Source organism: Balaenoptera physalus (assembly GCF_965194825.1).
Source record: "Balaenoptera physalus genome assembly, chromosome: 12".
NCBI lineage: Eukaryota > Metazoa > Chordata > Mammalia > Artiodactyla > Balaenopteridae > Balaenoptera > Balaenoptera physalus.
The window spans coordinates 16,134,861-16,151,345 of NC_138897.1; the positions used below are offsets into that span (position 1 = coordinate 16,134,861).

Below are 16,485 nucleotides of genomic sequence, written 5' to 3' on the forward strand. Positions count from 1 at the left end.
TGTTGGATGGAGTTGGGTTGGTACTGTTCTAGGGGTCACTGCCTTTCACCATGATTATTAAAACAAACGATGACCAAGGGATCCTTCAGGGAGTGGGTACCAGTCAGATCCTAATTGGCAGTGAGATGTAAGAGCAGGAGAAGGGGAATATTATCAAACGAAAACTAGAATAAGGTGAAACAGAATGTAAGTGGGCAGAAATGTGAAAATGCAGGAAGAACGAAACAAGGATAAGCCTTCTCTCAGAAGATGACCCGGAAGAGAGACTGGGAAGGAGGGGAGGTGTCTGTATGGCAGACAGGCTGGAAATGACTCAGAGGGAGCTGAAGCCAGCCCCCGGGGCACATCTGAGCAAAGCCAGCATCATCCGTGGCCACCAGCTTGCTCCAGCCCCCCCATCCCCCGCTCACTAGGCTTCCCAGCCCTGCACTCCTTGGGTGTCTGAGGCAGGTTTATGGTCATTGGCCCCTGGAGCTGCTTGTATCAAAGTGTGGTCAGTCCATGGCTAAACTGTCTCAGAAACATCTGGGCTTATCGCTTTTAAAGAAAAAAAAAAAAAAAAAGGTTCCTGGCCTCCCCTCCAGACTCTGAGGGTGGATGCAGAAATCTGCCTATGCACAAATGCACAGTGAAGTTTGAGGACCAGCTCAAAGATGAACTGAGGAGACTGCAGAGGGATCTGGAGAGAAAATGAACCAGCTGTGCTGAGCAGCCCCCTTCTCCGCCCCGGGGGGGCTCTGGAGAGCATCCTTTAAGAGAAGTTCTAGATGTTAGGTCTCCTGGTTTCTCCGCAGTGGCCCCTGGGAAGGCGCCCCCCACTGAACAGGAATGGAATTGGGACCACCAAGCAAACGGAGGGGGACCCATGGGCTCTCCTGCAGAGAGCACGGTAAACCCGTGTGTACCGCGATCCGAGGTCCCAGGCGCCAGGGCTCTGATTTCAGTTGTGGAGGCTCTGGGACCCGCTTCTTTTCTTTGGGGGGCTGGGGGACCAGCAACACGAGCAGTCGGCTGAGAGTCCCACCTGTTTCTCTCTCCCTTCAACCTTGTCCTTCCTCCTGTGGACAGTAGAGGCGGCCTTGCCCTTAGGCTGGAGGCAGGGGCACGTGGACAGACATGGTCAGCCCGAGGAATTGCAGAGGAGGTGCCAGCTGTGACGTCTTAGCTTATGGGTGACATAGTATGCATGGTATGAACTGCCAGGGGAACATCCAGATGACCATATTCCCCTCGTGGGCACACAGGGCCTGCCGGAGGTGGGTCCCAGGCAGGCTGTCCAGTGACTGGCTGGGACGTGGTCGGCATCCTGGAGCGCGAGGTTGGGCTCTGTCCGCTGGCCCCGTGTGCACAGTCTGGGGCTGTGTGTCCTGGCCGCCACCCGGTATCTTCAGCCAGTGAGCGGGAAATGGGTCTGGGCCTCCTTCTCTTTCCCTGCTGGGAAATGGCTTTGTTTCCACCCGTTCAGTAGGGGAGCAAGTCTGTGATGTGTACGGTTCACGTGGACTTTCGCTGGTTACTTGTTTGATGGTGTCGTGGCTCATTTCCACCACTCAGGAGGGGTCTGTTTGGGTCATGGATGGGGCTGAAATTTCCTGGGGAAAACGCTCTCCGTTAGACCCATTATGACTATTTTCTTTTATCAGAAGTGGCTTTTCCCAGGTATCATCACATCTCCTAGCTGGGAAGGAGCCGTTCCTAGTGGCCTTAGGTCACCACCATGCTGTTAGGAACCTCTGGTCGTAAAGGGAACATAAAAACCCTCGGCACACTAGGGTCTTTGCAGGAAATCATTTCTACAATAGTCGTTTTCCAAAATGTGTTGCCATCTGTTATCTCATTTCCTCTTCCAGGGAGCCCTGCAAAAGTATTTAGGGCAGGCTTCACTGCCATGTTCTATAGTGAGAACTTTGGAGGCTAGCAGTGCCTGCACCAAGCCACGAGACTTGGCGGTGGCAAAGCCACAACCAGGAACCCCGTCACTGATAAGTTTGTAACCATGGTGACACTGCCCGAAGTGCTCTTGTCGTGAATGGCCCACATCTCTAGCTTCCTGCTTTGTTCCAGGCTTCAGTGACGGAGGTCTGGCAGAGTGTCCTTTGCAGACATTAACAGAAGGGCCAAGCCTAAGGTTGCCTGTTGTGTTGAAAGTGATCTCTCTGAAACTGTCTTAGTGTTCTCTGCATTTGGTTCAAACCCAGATATCGACGAGTGTGCCACCAGTAATGAAACGCTGTGTGCACACATCTGCATCAACACCTTGGGCAGCTACCGCTGTGAGTGCCGGGAGGGCTACATCCAGGAGGACGACGGGAGGACGTGCACCAAGGGGGACAAATACCCCAACGACACTGGTGAGTAGGGCAAGTAAAATTATCCCCCTAATTGGATGGAGGGAGGGAGGGATGGGCAGGCAGGCAGGCACTTGGAAACCCAATAGGCTTCCTCAGGAAGCAGTGGGCAGGAAGGGGCATTTGTATGAATGGTAGGTGGGATCTGGGTAAGAGAAAGGTAGAAGGTCAAACCCCTAGAGAACTAGTGAAAGATCTGCCTGCTAGCGGCAAGGCTTGTGAGCTGGTCTTGTATTGGGAGAAGCTCTGCACCAAGCGCGGAGGTGCGGTGTGCTCACGGACAGATCAGTGGAACTTAGTTACGAGCTGAGACCAAACTAGGAGGAGCAGAGATGAGGCCAGAAACACTGGGTTCTCCCAAAGAAAAAAAAAGGGGGGCTGAATAAAGACATGAAACACTTCTGTGTAAGGCAGCAATCCATTTCAGCGCTACTGAAAGTATAGTCTGTGGCCCCGTGCCTGCCCGTGAGCTGTTATTTGGTTCATGTTCAGGTAAAAAAACAGAAGTTGAGGGTGTTGAGAAACACTTTCCAGTCGTTCATTTTTATTGCATTTAGCAAGCCCGGTCCACCCTGATGTGGAGAACTTTTAGAAGCTGGCCTTTCTTCACAGCGTTTGAGAAGCTGCTTTACATTATTTTGACCAGATTCAGCCGAGATGTCTGATCACTTAGGGATGTGATCAGCTTGAATGTTGGGTCATTGCCTTATTTAAATGTGGAGGGGAGGGAGGGAAGAAGGAAAGGGCATTCCTGTATCTCCAACCCTTGTAGGCCAGGAAGCTGCTGTCATCCTCCTGAGCTCAGAGTTCAGCTCTGACTCCTCGGGAGGAGAAAGTGGCAGGACCACTGTCGTCTGCTGGGAGAGGTTAGCTGGGCCTGGGCCACCTCTGGGTGGCGAGGGGCTCCCAGGGCAAATCATCTCTACCAAGAAACGCAGGGGAATGGAAGGACCCGAACTGTTCGGCGCTCAAGAGATCGCGGTTCTTCCGTGTAACCTGAGATTCACAAAAGGGTGGAAGGCCGTTGCCATCAGCTGAGGACAGCAGACAGCTGGGGACCAGCTGTCTCACACGGAAAAACTGCAAAGCAAATCCTGAAGAGCAAGCGGGTTGAGTCATGAGGAAGCCAGCGTACGTTAGAAGTAACGCGAAAGGTCTGCTCGCAGTCAGCTCAGGCTTGGGCAACTTGGGGTCACTGGAATGACTCAGAGGGCTTCGTGTGACACTCTTTAAAGCCTGAAGCATGTGGGACCTGGGCGCCCAGAGGTGCTAAAAGCAGGGGTAATCAGTCTTTCAGGCATTTTTCAGACATTTTCAAAACATTTTTTCAGACCACTTTTTAATTATTACTCAGAATTAAAATCACTTCACTTTTGTCCCATGGTGGAGAAGGTTTGGGGGAGGGGGATGTGTAACTTACCTCTTAGATTATGTCCTTCGTTGAAAGGAAGAATCTCACTGAAAAATGAGGTGCGGATTTTTAGCCACTGATGTATTAGTGATGGGCTGACTTGAGAGGTAGCAAGAAGAAAGCAGTATTAGTTATGGGCTGACTTGAGAGGTAGCAAGAAGAAAGCAGTATTAGTGATGGGCTGACTTGAGAGGTAGCAAGAAGAAAGCAGCTTTCTAATTTTTCATTTTGGAACTGGATTTCCAGCTGTGCTCCGAGCCAGGGAGTTCCGTGGGCTTGAACCGAGGGGTCCTCGAGCCCGTAACCCTGTTGTGTCTCTGCCTCATATTTCTATTCAGGTGAAATCCCGTTTACCTGGGCGTGAAGGGCAGCCTTGAGCAACCCAATCTAGAGGAAACCGCAGAGGTGGCAGCAACGACTGCTGAGTCTCAGGGTGGGGTTTAGACGGTAGGGATCTCTAAATAGTAGGAACCGGGCCACCCGTGAGCACTTCCCACCTGGTGGGTTAGAGTGGTCTGCTCGGAGACCCGACCTTAACTAGCAGAGACCACAGGAGTCGGATGGAATTTCCAGAGCCTAGGGGAAGATTTTATACACTGAATCTACTTGTTCTTTGGTCTCAGGTGGCCTCCACCTCTTGCACTAATTCCTAGTTTCCCCAACGTCATCCCTCTGAAGTCACCCTGCTTACTGTGTGGTACCCCAGGAATGGGTCTGAGCTGGAGGCAGTGACAAGGTGGGCCTTGGTGGGACATGCTCACCCCCTGCCTCGCTCTTGGGCAGTGTGGACCCAGAGAGGAGCCCAGCCCAAGGGCCGGGGCATGGGAAGGTCCCACTGCAGCTTTGATATTAGCAGTCTCTTGTGCTGAGTCGGTCCTGGGACCACACTCCTCTGTTTCCTTTCCTGAGAGCTGAATTGTACTTCTTTAAAAAATGTCCAAACACACAAAATTTTCAGTATAAGAGGTCAAGAATTTAAGTGATAACCATTTTGACTTCTAAGGCTGAGAATTCGGTAAAAAATCTGAGCATTCTTAAATATTAATTGGTTTTGTACCTTCTGTACTATTACTGTCATTTAAAGACATATTTTATCAACCATTTATTACAGCATTTCCCCATGTTGTCGTCTGTAGGACTTTGGGGTCCTGGGAGGTGTGGATTAGCCTTTCTTTGTTTGAAAGGTTCTGCGTTCAGATGTTCGGGGGAGAATGCATTACTGCACCAACTTCTGCAGGGATTCATAATGTGAATGCGTTGAAAGCTCTGAGGTTGCCATTAAAAGATGTTAATTTTGATTAAACCTGCACTTCCCAAAATTATTTTCTGAAGAAACACTTCAAAGCATCTCACAGATGACGGTGCCCTGAAAAATACAGTTTGGAAAATTCTAACTTATTAGCATCAAAGAGCTGAGCCCTGGGGCCCAAAGTTGGTAAGTCATCTGGTCGACTTTCAGGCGAGGATGTTGTCATCGCCAGATGAAGCAGCCAAAGCCAGAGGCGGGGAGCTGTTGGCTGCCGACTACAGAGCAGCTAATGAGTGAAAACAGGCCGATACTCTTCCACTCTGCCCTCCAGAGAGAGAGTTTGTTCCTGCTTACAGTGATTTAAACGGGCAATGTCCTTCTGTTTAATCAGTAGGAACGTCTAGTGGTTATAACGCTGAGCTTTCTTGTAACACCTCAACTCCCTGCACAGATGAGCCTAGGCTTCGAATTCTCTCCTCTTTGTCCTCCCTCCTCATCTTCTTCCAGATATCACAGCTACAAATAGTTTGTGTTTTTTGGGGGGGGTTGGGGGGTGCCGTACTGCGAGGCATGCGGGACCTTAGTTCCCCCACCAGGGATGGAACCCACGCCCCCTGCAGTGGAAGCGTGGCGTGTTCACCACTGGACCGCCAGGGAAGTCCCCACATAGTTTTAAAAACTGAAACAGTTCCACTGTTTCTGTTGTATCCCAACTGCCGCGCCCGCAGCAGCAGCATTCTAGAATTTCTCAGTATTTAATTTTCAGTGACTGCTCTCTACTGAATTCACCACACAGGCACAGAGGACTCACGTTTGGTTTTAGTGTTTTATTAAGAAAAGCATTCCAACACCGGTAACCAAGGGCGTCGGGGGTCAGGGACTGAGGGGAGTAATTCGTACACGTAATTAAAATTATGGGAAAGGACAGGCACATTCTATGCCTTGAACGTTAGAATCATTACTCAAGTGATGGGCCCCTGAGAAGATGGGGGGCTGGTTTTGATGATTCGGGCAACAAAAGCAAGTGTCCTGGGTTCATCTCTGCAGCAGCTGTGATGCAGTGTAAACTTCCTTGGCTTGGAAGGTAAGAGAGCTGGTAACCAGAGCTGCTTCAGTATTTACCAGCTGGGTGTCATTGGGCAGCTCTCCGGATCTCAGTTTCCTCCTCTGTGTAGACACAAAGGTGTTGGATTAGGTGAGCTCTGAAGACCCTTTTACCATCACAAATCTTTTTCACAATTTGGTGTGATTTAGCATCAGCAAAAGTAGCCGAAGCCCTACCTGCCCCATGAGTCCCTGTGCGGTTTTCATTTCTTTGTCCTTTATCTAGGCGAGTGTCAAGACTCGAAGGCATGCCCAGCCTCAGCACCTTCTAAACTGAGAACTTTCCCTACAGTATCTAAAAGATGAATAATTAACATCCAGATATTCAGCTCAGCAGTAAGGAAAGTTAGGGGGCTGGACCAGCCCTGCATCTGGAACGTCAGAGGCCAGCCACGCCGTTTCATCCGTTCTAGATTAATTAATAAGCCCAATATTTCATCACAGTCATTTGTTTCAAGAAGAGATAATGATGCTGGAGTACAAGCACACGTGATCTAAATCCCCCTCCCCTCCCTTTTTTTTTTTTTTTTTTTTTTACCTTTGCATTGACTGGTGTCTGTAACATTCCAGTGAGAGGAATTGTACATCGAACACAATGTCAGCTCATTCAGGAAGTGAGTGGACAGCAGGGCTGGCCTCAGAACGGCCTCTGCCCGTGGAAAGGTGGACATGTGCCCACGGGCGCGGGGACACAAGCCATCTGGCTAGTGGGCAGGAAGGGCACTCTCCATCGCTTCTATTTTTTCGTCTTTGCAAATACATGTCTGGAGCCAGTGTAGGCACCCCAGGGCGTCTGTAGCGCTGACGCAGAGACAAATAAAGGATATGTTGGCTCCGCAGTAATTAGCTTTCTGGTCTCTGTTTTTCAACTTTTGTTTCTTTTCTGATAAAGTGACCTTGACCCCCAACATCAGTTATTTCAGGGAAGGCCAGGTGTTTCATGTAACTTTCAAGCTCCAGTAATCCATAGGTCAGCCATTCTCAACCTGGGGAGCTTTAAAAAGGCTAATAGCGTTCCCTTGTTGTGATCCCCAGACGGGTGGCGTGCAGCGTGGTTGGCAAGAATTTTAAACCCTCACCCCCTGCCACTGTCCCTAGTGGTGGTGATGTGCCACCAGGGTTGAACACTACCGCCAGGGCACAGATGTGCACAATCAACTTTTAAAACCAAATGTGCTTGGTGACTGCCCGTATGAAATATGTCGAGAACATTCTTTAGTTTTCCTAAGTTGGTTAAATATTACTAATATGGTATCTCAGGAATTCTGTTTCTAACGCTTAACGATGTATAGCCTGCTCAACATCAGTAAAAATTAGAGCTACACGACCCCCTGTGGCTAGTCAATAATATTGCACCTCTAAAATCTGAACGAGTTGGAGCAGAATGTTAAGCGATGCCTCACTTAACATGGTCATGGTCACGGTCACGGTCAGAGACGGATGACTACATCGTGAATGGAGAGGACAGAAAACATGCCAAGTCAGAGATGTCTACCCAGATTTCTAAACAAATTATTAATGTAGCCTAGGCAAGATTGTTTTAGCTCCATGTTTGTCGTCACTGTATCCTGTACTGCAACAGGATAGATGAACCCCAATTCAGAATAGATGGCATGTGCCAGGTCTGCACACACAATTATTTATCTTCAAATTCTCTGGAAGTTCTTTCCAAAGGATGGTGCAGAGAGCCCTCCCCCCATCTCTAATTTCGTAGGGAGCTTAATAAGCAGTGATACCAGCCATGACAATGATATTAACATTTATGGGGCACTTGCCGCATGCCCGGCACTGCTCTGCGAACTTCCAGGGGTTATTTCCTTCATGCCTCACAGCAACCACAGGTGATGGGGTCATTGTCATTCTGCCGTTCCAGGAACGGGCAGTCACAGAAGCTGTGACTTGCAACCTGAAAGGCACGCAGTGGCAGCATCAGGGTTCGAATCCTGAGCGTCTGACTCCGCCAGAGCCTGTGGTCCTTGCTCTGTTCCTCTGTGTCCACGGGAGCTTCAGAAGGCTTTTGGACAAAGTTACCCTTGTTCTCTGTGTTTTGATAATTCCGCGAAGGGACAGGCCAGGGATTTTCAGGTGAGAGGTTGCTCAACAGAGCTGCTTCCCTGGAGCAGGGTTTGTTGGAACTTGCACGTGCTTCAGAGTCACTTGGAGGCTTTGATAGAACTTGCACATGCTTCAGAGTCACTTGGAGGCTTTGATAGAACGATGCACCAGGCCCCACTCCTGAGATTTTGGGTTTCTGAGAACGGATACCCATAGGCAGGCTCTGCTGCTGCTCGTCTAGTGATCACACGGAGAATTACTGCCGTGGAGCCCACCTGGCAGACAGCCCTCAAGTGCCCTGAGCAGAACCCCCAGTAGCGGGCTCACTGCGCCCCGACAGTGCCAGATCCAGGCCCTGTAAGTGCTCGTCCTCTGCACGCGGCATTCTGGGAAACCTAAAGCAAATTACTGTCCTCCTCTGCGTCTCACTTTCCTTATCTGTAAAGGAGGTTGAACTAAAGATGTATCAATTCTAACATTCCATGATCTAAATGAAATAGAGTCTAGAACCTGGTAAAGAGGTTATTATCATGAAAATATCAAGTTGCTTTATTCATCCCAACACTCGGTAAGTTGAGCTGAGTATGCAAAAGTAGAAATGGACAGATGGGCTTTTAACTCTTGTTCACGATGGCCTGGCTCTGCCAGCAGGGCTGGTTCCTTAAAAGGAAGGCCAATCTCAAATCACTGAACAGGTATCCTCATTTATTTTACATTCTCAGTGCCTCACATGGGGCCTGGTGAATAGCAGATGCTCCATGATGGCTAAGGGGGAGAGAGGGATGGATAGATGCATGGGTGGATGGACAGATAAATGGATGAGAGAGATAAGTGGGTGAGGAGATGGGATGGATGAGATTGGTAGATGGGTTATGAGATAGGATTGCATATACTGACCAGTAGATGGCATGGAATGAAAGAATGCTAGGTTGGGAGAGACGGATGTCACCCAGCTGTCCTTAAACCTAACAAACCTAGAGCTGGGGTTATCTACATATGCAGGAGTCCACCGTTGTCTATCATCAGTACAACCAAAGTTGGGTAAAGCTTCAGTCCTTTACCACCAAGTGTATTCTTGCATACACTTCCCTCGTGTCACTATTATGTTGGAGACCAATCTAAATAACTCTTGTTCTTCTCAGATGTGTTCAAGCTCCATAGGCAAGTGGGGTTGTAAATGGTACATTAAATGAGGATAAAGAGCCTAAAGGAAATTGCCTGATTTGTAGAAAAGGTGTTGGGCTCAGATTCAGGAAACCTCAGTTCTAAACCCAAATCAGTTAATAACTTCCAGACGTCACGGAACCTCAGTTTTCCCTCATTCTGTTGTTTGTGTTAATCCCAGAATCCTTGAAGAATCCTTTTATCAGGCAAAGAGAATTCAAAGGGCTTGGTGGGCCTGAAGACTGCCAGGCACCCTCTCCCATTTACTAGAACCCGACCTTGTGCCAAGGATTTCACAGGCATCACCCCCATATAATCATCGCAATAGCCCTGTGTCATAGGTTTTACTATTCCAGTGTTACGGTTGAGGAAATTGGGGCTTATAGAGGTAAGATAACTTGCCTGAGGTCCCTGAGCTAGGTAGTGACAGAGCTGGGATATGCACCCCTCGCACTGTGACCCTGGAGGCCATGCCCTTAAATTGCGTTTCACCGTCTCCAAGCGAAGACCTTTCTCATAACCCAGCTCGTTGTGACACAGCTGCGGTGTGAATGGAAACAATCCCCCGTGGCTCCCGGTTGAGCGTGGTGGAAGGCGGGGAGAGGCCGGGGGGGGGGGGGGTGGTGGGGAAGCTCCTGGTGGGACAGAATTAGCCTAGAAGATGAGGATTAACCAGGCACCCCTGTTATGTTATACACACACATGGAAGGATTTAAAAAGAGGCTGCCTCTTTCCCAGAGGTTCAAGTGCTTTTCCCAATCACACGCTGAAAACCTAAGCTGCAGTCTGTATATTCGGGAATCACAATGTTGCTTATGGCAACTCAATCAGACAGAGCACTGCTTCGCCCACCTCAACCTGCTGGTTTGAGAAGCGTGTTCCTAGCGTGTGTGCACACCAAGCCTCAGGCCTCCCACCGGCTGCGGGGAGGGGTAGGGCCAGTGGGCCCCCTAGCGCCACCCGGTGCTGCAGGGAAGGGGTCTGAGATCTCGACTGACAGGTTGCCCCTGGGTGCCCTCACCTCCCAAAGAGCAGAAATACCGGTCACCGTGTAGACCACCAGGCAGGTACAGACCCCCTTGGAGAGGGCAGCTGGGGCTGCATGAGGAGGGATCACCCGAGCGTGAGGCTCTCCCGATGCCCACCTCCTCCTCCCGTGTACCCGTTCCCTACGCCTGCCATAACCACAGTGCCACCATCTGGGTGGCTTAAAGGACAGAGGTGTGTTGTCTCAGTTCTGGAGGCTATGTGTCTGAGATCAAGGTGTCAGCGGGGTTGCCGCCTTCTGAGGACTGTGAAGGAGAACGTTCCAGGCCTCTCCTCCAGCGCCTGCTGTTTCGCCAACAGTTCTTTGTCATTCCTTGGCTCCTGCTGCCTCGCCCTGACCTCTGCCTTCATCTTCGCATGGTTTCTCCCTGTTGTGTCCAAATTTCTCCTTTTTATAAGAACATCAGTCATATTGGATTACGGGCCCACCCTACAGCAGTATGCCTTCAGCTTAACTAATTACATCTGCAGGGCCCCTATTTCCAAATGAGGTCACATTCTGAGGCCCTGAAGGGTTAGGACTTCATCACTTGCACTTGCTTGGGGAACGGGGGGACACAGTTCACCCTGTAATGTTCCGTTTCACTAACTCTGAGCATCCACTGTATGAGGTACCAAGAAGCAGTTCCTCCAGTTCCTGGGCAGCTCCCGCTGTGGCACATGCACGAGAAGCTCCTCTGTAGGGAAGCCCGGGATTCCCACCATCTGAGTAGGACGTGTGGTAAAAGCTGCCTGACTTCAGAGGACAGGGCTGTCTCTGTGTATGGGGAGGGTGGTCTCAGGCAACCCGTGAATTGGGTCTTGGTAGCTCATAGGAATCCACAAGTGGAGACGGCAGAGGAGGCTTCCCAGAAGAGAGGACGGTAAGAAGAAAAGCACGTGGGCCCTGGAACTTACCTGGCGGTCCAGTGGGTTCGACCCCTGGTCGGCGAGCTAAGGTCCCACATGCCGTGCAGCACGGTCCAAAAAAAAAAAAAAAAAGAAAAGCACGTGGGCCCAGAAGCACAAGAAATGACCTGGAGAGACATGTCACTTGACTGTCCCTCACTACCCTCCAGATCCTAGTGGTTATTACGTGTCACACCAACAGGACACCTGGCCCAACACCAAAGGGCTTCTAAGGTAGGAGAGTTGACACTCGCCTGGGTGTCAGACTGTCCTGCCGCCACCCTGACCAAACTGTCACCTTCCCCCTGTCACTCCCTCTGGGCCCACACCGCACAGCTACCGTCTTTTACGAAGGCCTATGGGAGTCTGCACCTGCTCTTCTGTAGCAAATGACCTCAGGTGTCTAGTGTCCCCAGCACAGGCTTGTGTGGCCTATTTAGGTGCCAGTAGGATGAGGGCTGTGTGGATACGGGGTCGTGTCACCATTTAACTCACCTATTCCCTAGAGAACTACGATTTTACAAAAAGCCCACGGAGCTCCTGATGCTCTACAAGGTGGCACTGGGGCCCTGCCCTGTGCCTGTCCCGTTAGGGCCCCGGATGGGCCTGTCCAGGGTGCCTGGAGCATCTTCTATCTGGCTTTACCTCTCCTCGGAGGTCAGTGCCCGGCCCCAGTCTGTGACCCTGCCTGGCCTGGCCGTGCTCCCTTTGAACAGCTGGATTATCAGAGGTGATGAAAACCAGCTTTGTGAGCCCTGCACCCAAGTCCCAGTGCCTGGGCTTGGGGGATAATTTACGGCGTGTGAACGTTGGCCCTTGGAGGAGAGTGTAAGTCATGTCAGGTTGATAGAGCCTGGCTCGTGGTAAAAGGGCCACTGTTGACTTTTTCACAATGAAGGAGGAAGGTGCTGGGATGCCTAAGTGGAAACAGCTGAGCCCAGAGTGTAGCGGGGGCCCCTCCCTGTGTCCCCGCTGCCCCGGGCATGCTGTCAGCGACCCAGGAACTGTAAAATCGCCAGCCCGCGTCCCTCACATGTTTCGGCATCAACCAGTCCGCCTGGAACTGCCCTTCCTGACACGGTCTCCCTGAGTCTGGATGTCCCCCCAGCCTCCCAGGCAGACCCCAGCCCATCTTCTCTCTCAGGGCACGATGAGAAGGCGGAGAACGCAGTGAGAGCCGGCACCTGCTGTGCCACGTGCAAGGAGTTTCACCAGATGAAGCAGACGGTCCTGCAGCTGAAGCAGAAGGTACGTGCCGGGCGTGTTAGAAACGATCGTGTAAGATAAAAGGAGGGCCTGGTGGAGGCAAAGTGGAGGAACATCTGAAAACAAGAAAATGTCATCCACAACCCCACTGGGTATTCCCTGAGCTTGGTGCCAACTAGGTTTGGACTGGGACGCTTTGCCCACCCACCTTTGGAGCTCATTATCTATAGCTCAACAGAACAACGAAGGCAGGGGATTGATCAGGTGACTAGTAAAATAGACCGCTAGGTAAGGGGCACATGGTGAAGCAGAGGATGAGGTACGACTAGTGTGACTTCTTGGGAAATGGACATCCGGACCCGTGGCCCTTACACAGTTCTGAATAGAACACGGTAGAATCATTTGCCTATGTTTTATCAGTAGAGAACGTCTTCTCTATCAACACTCATCACTGGTGACGCATTTCTGTAGCGGCTTTATTTTTCACATTTAAAAGCTACGACCTGTGCTTTCTGGGCTCCACACACCTCAGAAAGCAGCTGCTCAGATACCCGGTGTCACCAAGGGTGAGGACTGACTCTCTTTGTCAGGCTCCCACGCATGCCTGACAGCATGGTGTTTCTGGTAACATTGCCGTGCCGTGAGTAATGCCCCCAGGATGCACCTAGTGCCCTGAAAGCTTAAGCAACTGCCCTGTGCCCGGGTCAATGGTGTTTATCATACCTAAGGTCAGTGAATTCACCAGTCTGTCGGCAACTCAGAAACTGCTCTTATGCTTGTAAAACATAAACTTGCTGGGTTGTTTGTTTAATTGCTTCCTCTCAAGGCTCTTAGTACATCAAAGAGGTGTATATAATCTGTTTAACTTTGGCATCTAGTTATTGTAAAGGGCAGCAGGGTAAGATTAGACGGTATTGCTTTTCACGTGTTCAACAAACATGCAGGCAGCCCCTAATGAGATCCACAGCTTCCAGGGAAACAGGCAGGTCAATAGGCTGAGAAGATAAATGGCTTTGCAGGCCCTTGGTACGTTGATGGGGAAGATCTAGCAACTTTAGCAGAGGCATATATGTGTACGATGTACAGATCCCAAATAGCTTGTGATCCAATAGAGAGACAAGGCAGAAAACCTTGCAAGTATATCAATATAAATTCAGAGTTATCAAAAATACGTCCCACACAGATATCCTCACGTTGAACTTGGATTGATATTAGTATTTACTGAGCGAGTCTGAAAAAGGGTTCATGGAAGAAGTTTGCATTTCATAGGCCCATTTCATAGGGCCTGGGGGAGGCAGTTGATGAATGTGTCAAGGCCTAAGGCTACCCTCCGTTTTCTTCTCTGAGAGTCAATTATCCAAGAGCTATGGGGAAGCTCCTTCCAGCCTGAATGTTCTTTAGGGTCAGTGACGCTAAGTCTCACTAGTTCAGAAATTCAGTTGCTAATTCAACATCTGGCTTTCCCTTAACCTCCCCGCAGTGTTTTACAATCCATGAAAGAAGAAATGTTACGAAGAAGTTGAAAATTTTATGTTACCCTTAAAGCCCTTGTGGCAGAGCTACACACAGATCCAATAACAATACTTGTTAGTACTCCGGTAACTCTCCTGCACTGGGGTTGGCCTGGAATTGATCCACCTTAGACCGATTTCTCCTACAAGTGCATTGTGTCAAGTCTGAGCTAAACCTGGCATTCAAGGAACTTCACAAGAAGCAACGCATTTTTAAAGGCGCCTAGTAGAACATGTCGCGTTCTGCGGTTGATAAAGCCGTTTTATATCCAGGATCCCATTTAATTCTCACCGTGACGCCGATATTGGCAGAGAGGTGCGGTGTCAGCCCAAGACTCAGGCCAGACCCTAAACCCTGGGTCTCCTCACTGCTGCTCCTGTGCTGGTGTGGGGCTTGTCTGTTCATTTTTAACTTCCTCTCACTACTGCTGATGCCATCTGTTCTGTTCAGAAAAGAACATGGGACAGCTGCCCAAATAAACATTGGCTCAGAAGTAGGTTACCGGGTGTCCTGGACCGTGGCCAGCCCCATAGTATAAAACGGTATGCAGACATGTTGAACGACACCATGAGTGTACAGTCAGCAAAATCCCAACCGTGTGAAACTCTACAGGGCCGATGCCCTGTGTTCTTCAGCGGGTAGATTCTAAGAAAAGTGGAGCAGCGACCTGCAGGTTAAAAGCAGCTTAAAAGACGTATTGTTTTTTCAAGTGGGCACGACTAAACCATAGTATCTAGGCCTGCACAGTTGGGTTTGATAAATTATTTTTTTAAAACACGGGAAGTGATTAAAATCAGAATAGTAGTTACTTTGGGGGGAGGGAGGGAGAAGGCTGTGATTGGGTCAAGGCATGCAGACAAAGTTCTGATTTTTTTTTGGCCGCACTGCCTGTGGGATCTTAGTTCCCCCACCAGGGATCGAACCTACGCCCCCTGCAGTGGAAGCGCAGAGTCTTAACCACTGGACCGTCAGGGAAGTCCCTGACAAATTTCTGATTTTTGACTTAGGTGTTCAGTAAAAGGGTGTTTGCCTTATAATAATTTGCTAAGGTATAGATTTGTTTTGTGGGGTTTCCAGATTCTGTGCCTTTATTTTCCAATGAAAAAGTTTTTTTGAAATGATGTGCAGATCCCAGTGCCTTCACCTCTACAATTTCTTCTGTGTTTTGGGAAGGAAAAAAACAAACAGGTGATTTGACTAAAAAGAGAGTTTGAGGTATAGATAAAATACCCATCATTTGACTTGCAGAGAGGGGTCTCTGTCCCATCAGAACACTGAAGAAAAATCTGAGCCAAGGAGCCAGCTGTTTTTTTTTAAAATAAATTTATTTATTTATTTTCTGTTGCGTTGGGTCTTCGTTGCGCGCGGGCTTTTCTCTAGTTGCGGTGAGCAGGGGCTACTCTTTGTTGCAGTGCGCGGGCTTCTCATTGCGGTGGCTTCTCTTGGTGCAGAGCACGGGCTATAGGCGCACGGGCTTCAGTAGTTGTGGCACGTGAGCTCTAGAGCCCAGGCTCTGTAGTTATGGCGCACGGGCTTAGTTGCTCCACAGCATGTGGGACCTTCCAGGACGAGGGATTGAACCCGAGTCCCCCTGCATTGGCAGGCGAATTCTTAACCACTGCACCACCAGAGAAGTCCCAAGGAGCCAGTTTTTTATTTATTTTTTTATTTTTTTATTTTTTACCGGTATGAAGAAATTTTTTTTTCAGGTATGACTTTTTTATTGAAATATAGTTGATTTACAATGTTATATTGGTTTCAGGTGTTCAACATAGTGATTCAATATTTTTATAGTTTATATTTCATTTTAAATTATTATGAAATATTGGCTATATTCCCTGTGCTGTGCAATATTTCCTTGCAGCTTACTTGTTTTATACATAGTAGTTTGTATGTCTTAATCCCCTACCCCTATTCTGTCCCTCCCCCCTTCCTTTTCCTCCGAGTTAACCACTAGTTTGTTCTCCATATCTGGGAGTTTGTTTCCATTTTATTATATTCATTCATTTGTTTTATGTTTTAGATTTCACATGTAAATGACAACACGTTTGTCTTTCTCTGACTTACTTAGCATAATGCCTTCCACGTCCATCCATGTTGTTGCAAATGGCAAAATTTCATTCTTTTTTGTATATCCGAAGAAAACAAAAATGCTAATTCAAGAAGATGCACGCACCCCAGTGTTCACAGCAGCGTTATTTACAGTAGCCAATGGAAGCAACCTAAGTGTCCACCAACAGACGAATGCGTAAGGAAGATGTGGTGTGTATATACACAATGGAAGGAGCAAGTTTCTAACAAGTCCCTCGTGTTCCTGCAGCAGCGGTGATCTGAGCTGAGAGCTGCACTGCTGCGGAGCAGCTGAGGAAGTGAGAGTGTTTGTTGAGTACCCGCTGTGGCCTGTGATGGGCTGGGAGATGACGAATGACGAGAACGTGCAGAATAAAGGCCTGCCTTAAATAAGCTTCCTGTCTTAGCTGGGAAACCAGGCCCACGGTGGA

At 49.3% G+C, this 16,485-nt stretch overlaps 1 protein-coding gene and 2 long non-coding RNA genes across 6 annotated transcripts in view; 2 read left to right on the forward strand and 1 right to left on the reverse strand.

Moving 5' to 3' along the window:
- CCBE1 (collagen and calcium binding EGF domains 1) overlaps nt 1–16,485 on the forward strand; it is a 244,194-nt gene that overhangs the window by 210,975 nt on the left and 16,734 nt on the right. For all 4 annotated transcript variants that reach the window (XR_014251940.1, XM_082417972.1, XM_082417973.1 and 1 more), the window contains 2 exons: nt 2,199–2,351; nt 12,411–12,514. Coding sequence is in view for 3 of the 4 variants with exons in the window: in XM_082417972.1 (XP_082274098.1) it covers nt 2,199–2,351; nt 12,411–12,514 (257 nt within the window). In the remaining variant the exon portion in view is untranslated. The remainder of the gene's footprint in view (nt 1–2,198; nt 2,352–12,410; nt 12,515–16,485) is intronic.
- Nucleotides 2,392–5,062, forward strand: LOC309639999. Its single transcript, XR_014251976.1, has 2 exons — nt 2,392–3,866; nt 3,953–5,062. It is a non-coding gene; the product is annotated as an uncharacterized lncRNA (long non-coding RNA).
- The window catches only part of LOC309639984, a 92,428-nt gene continuing 81,984 nt past the window's right edge, over nt 6,042–16,485 (reverse strand). Inside the window, exon 3 of the long non-coding RNA XR_014251951.1 lies at nt 6,042–6,175. This is a non-coding gene — a long non-coding RNA (uncharacterized lncRNA). The remainder of the gene's footprint in view (nt 6,176–16,485) is intronic.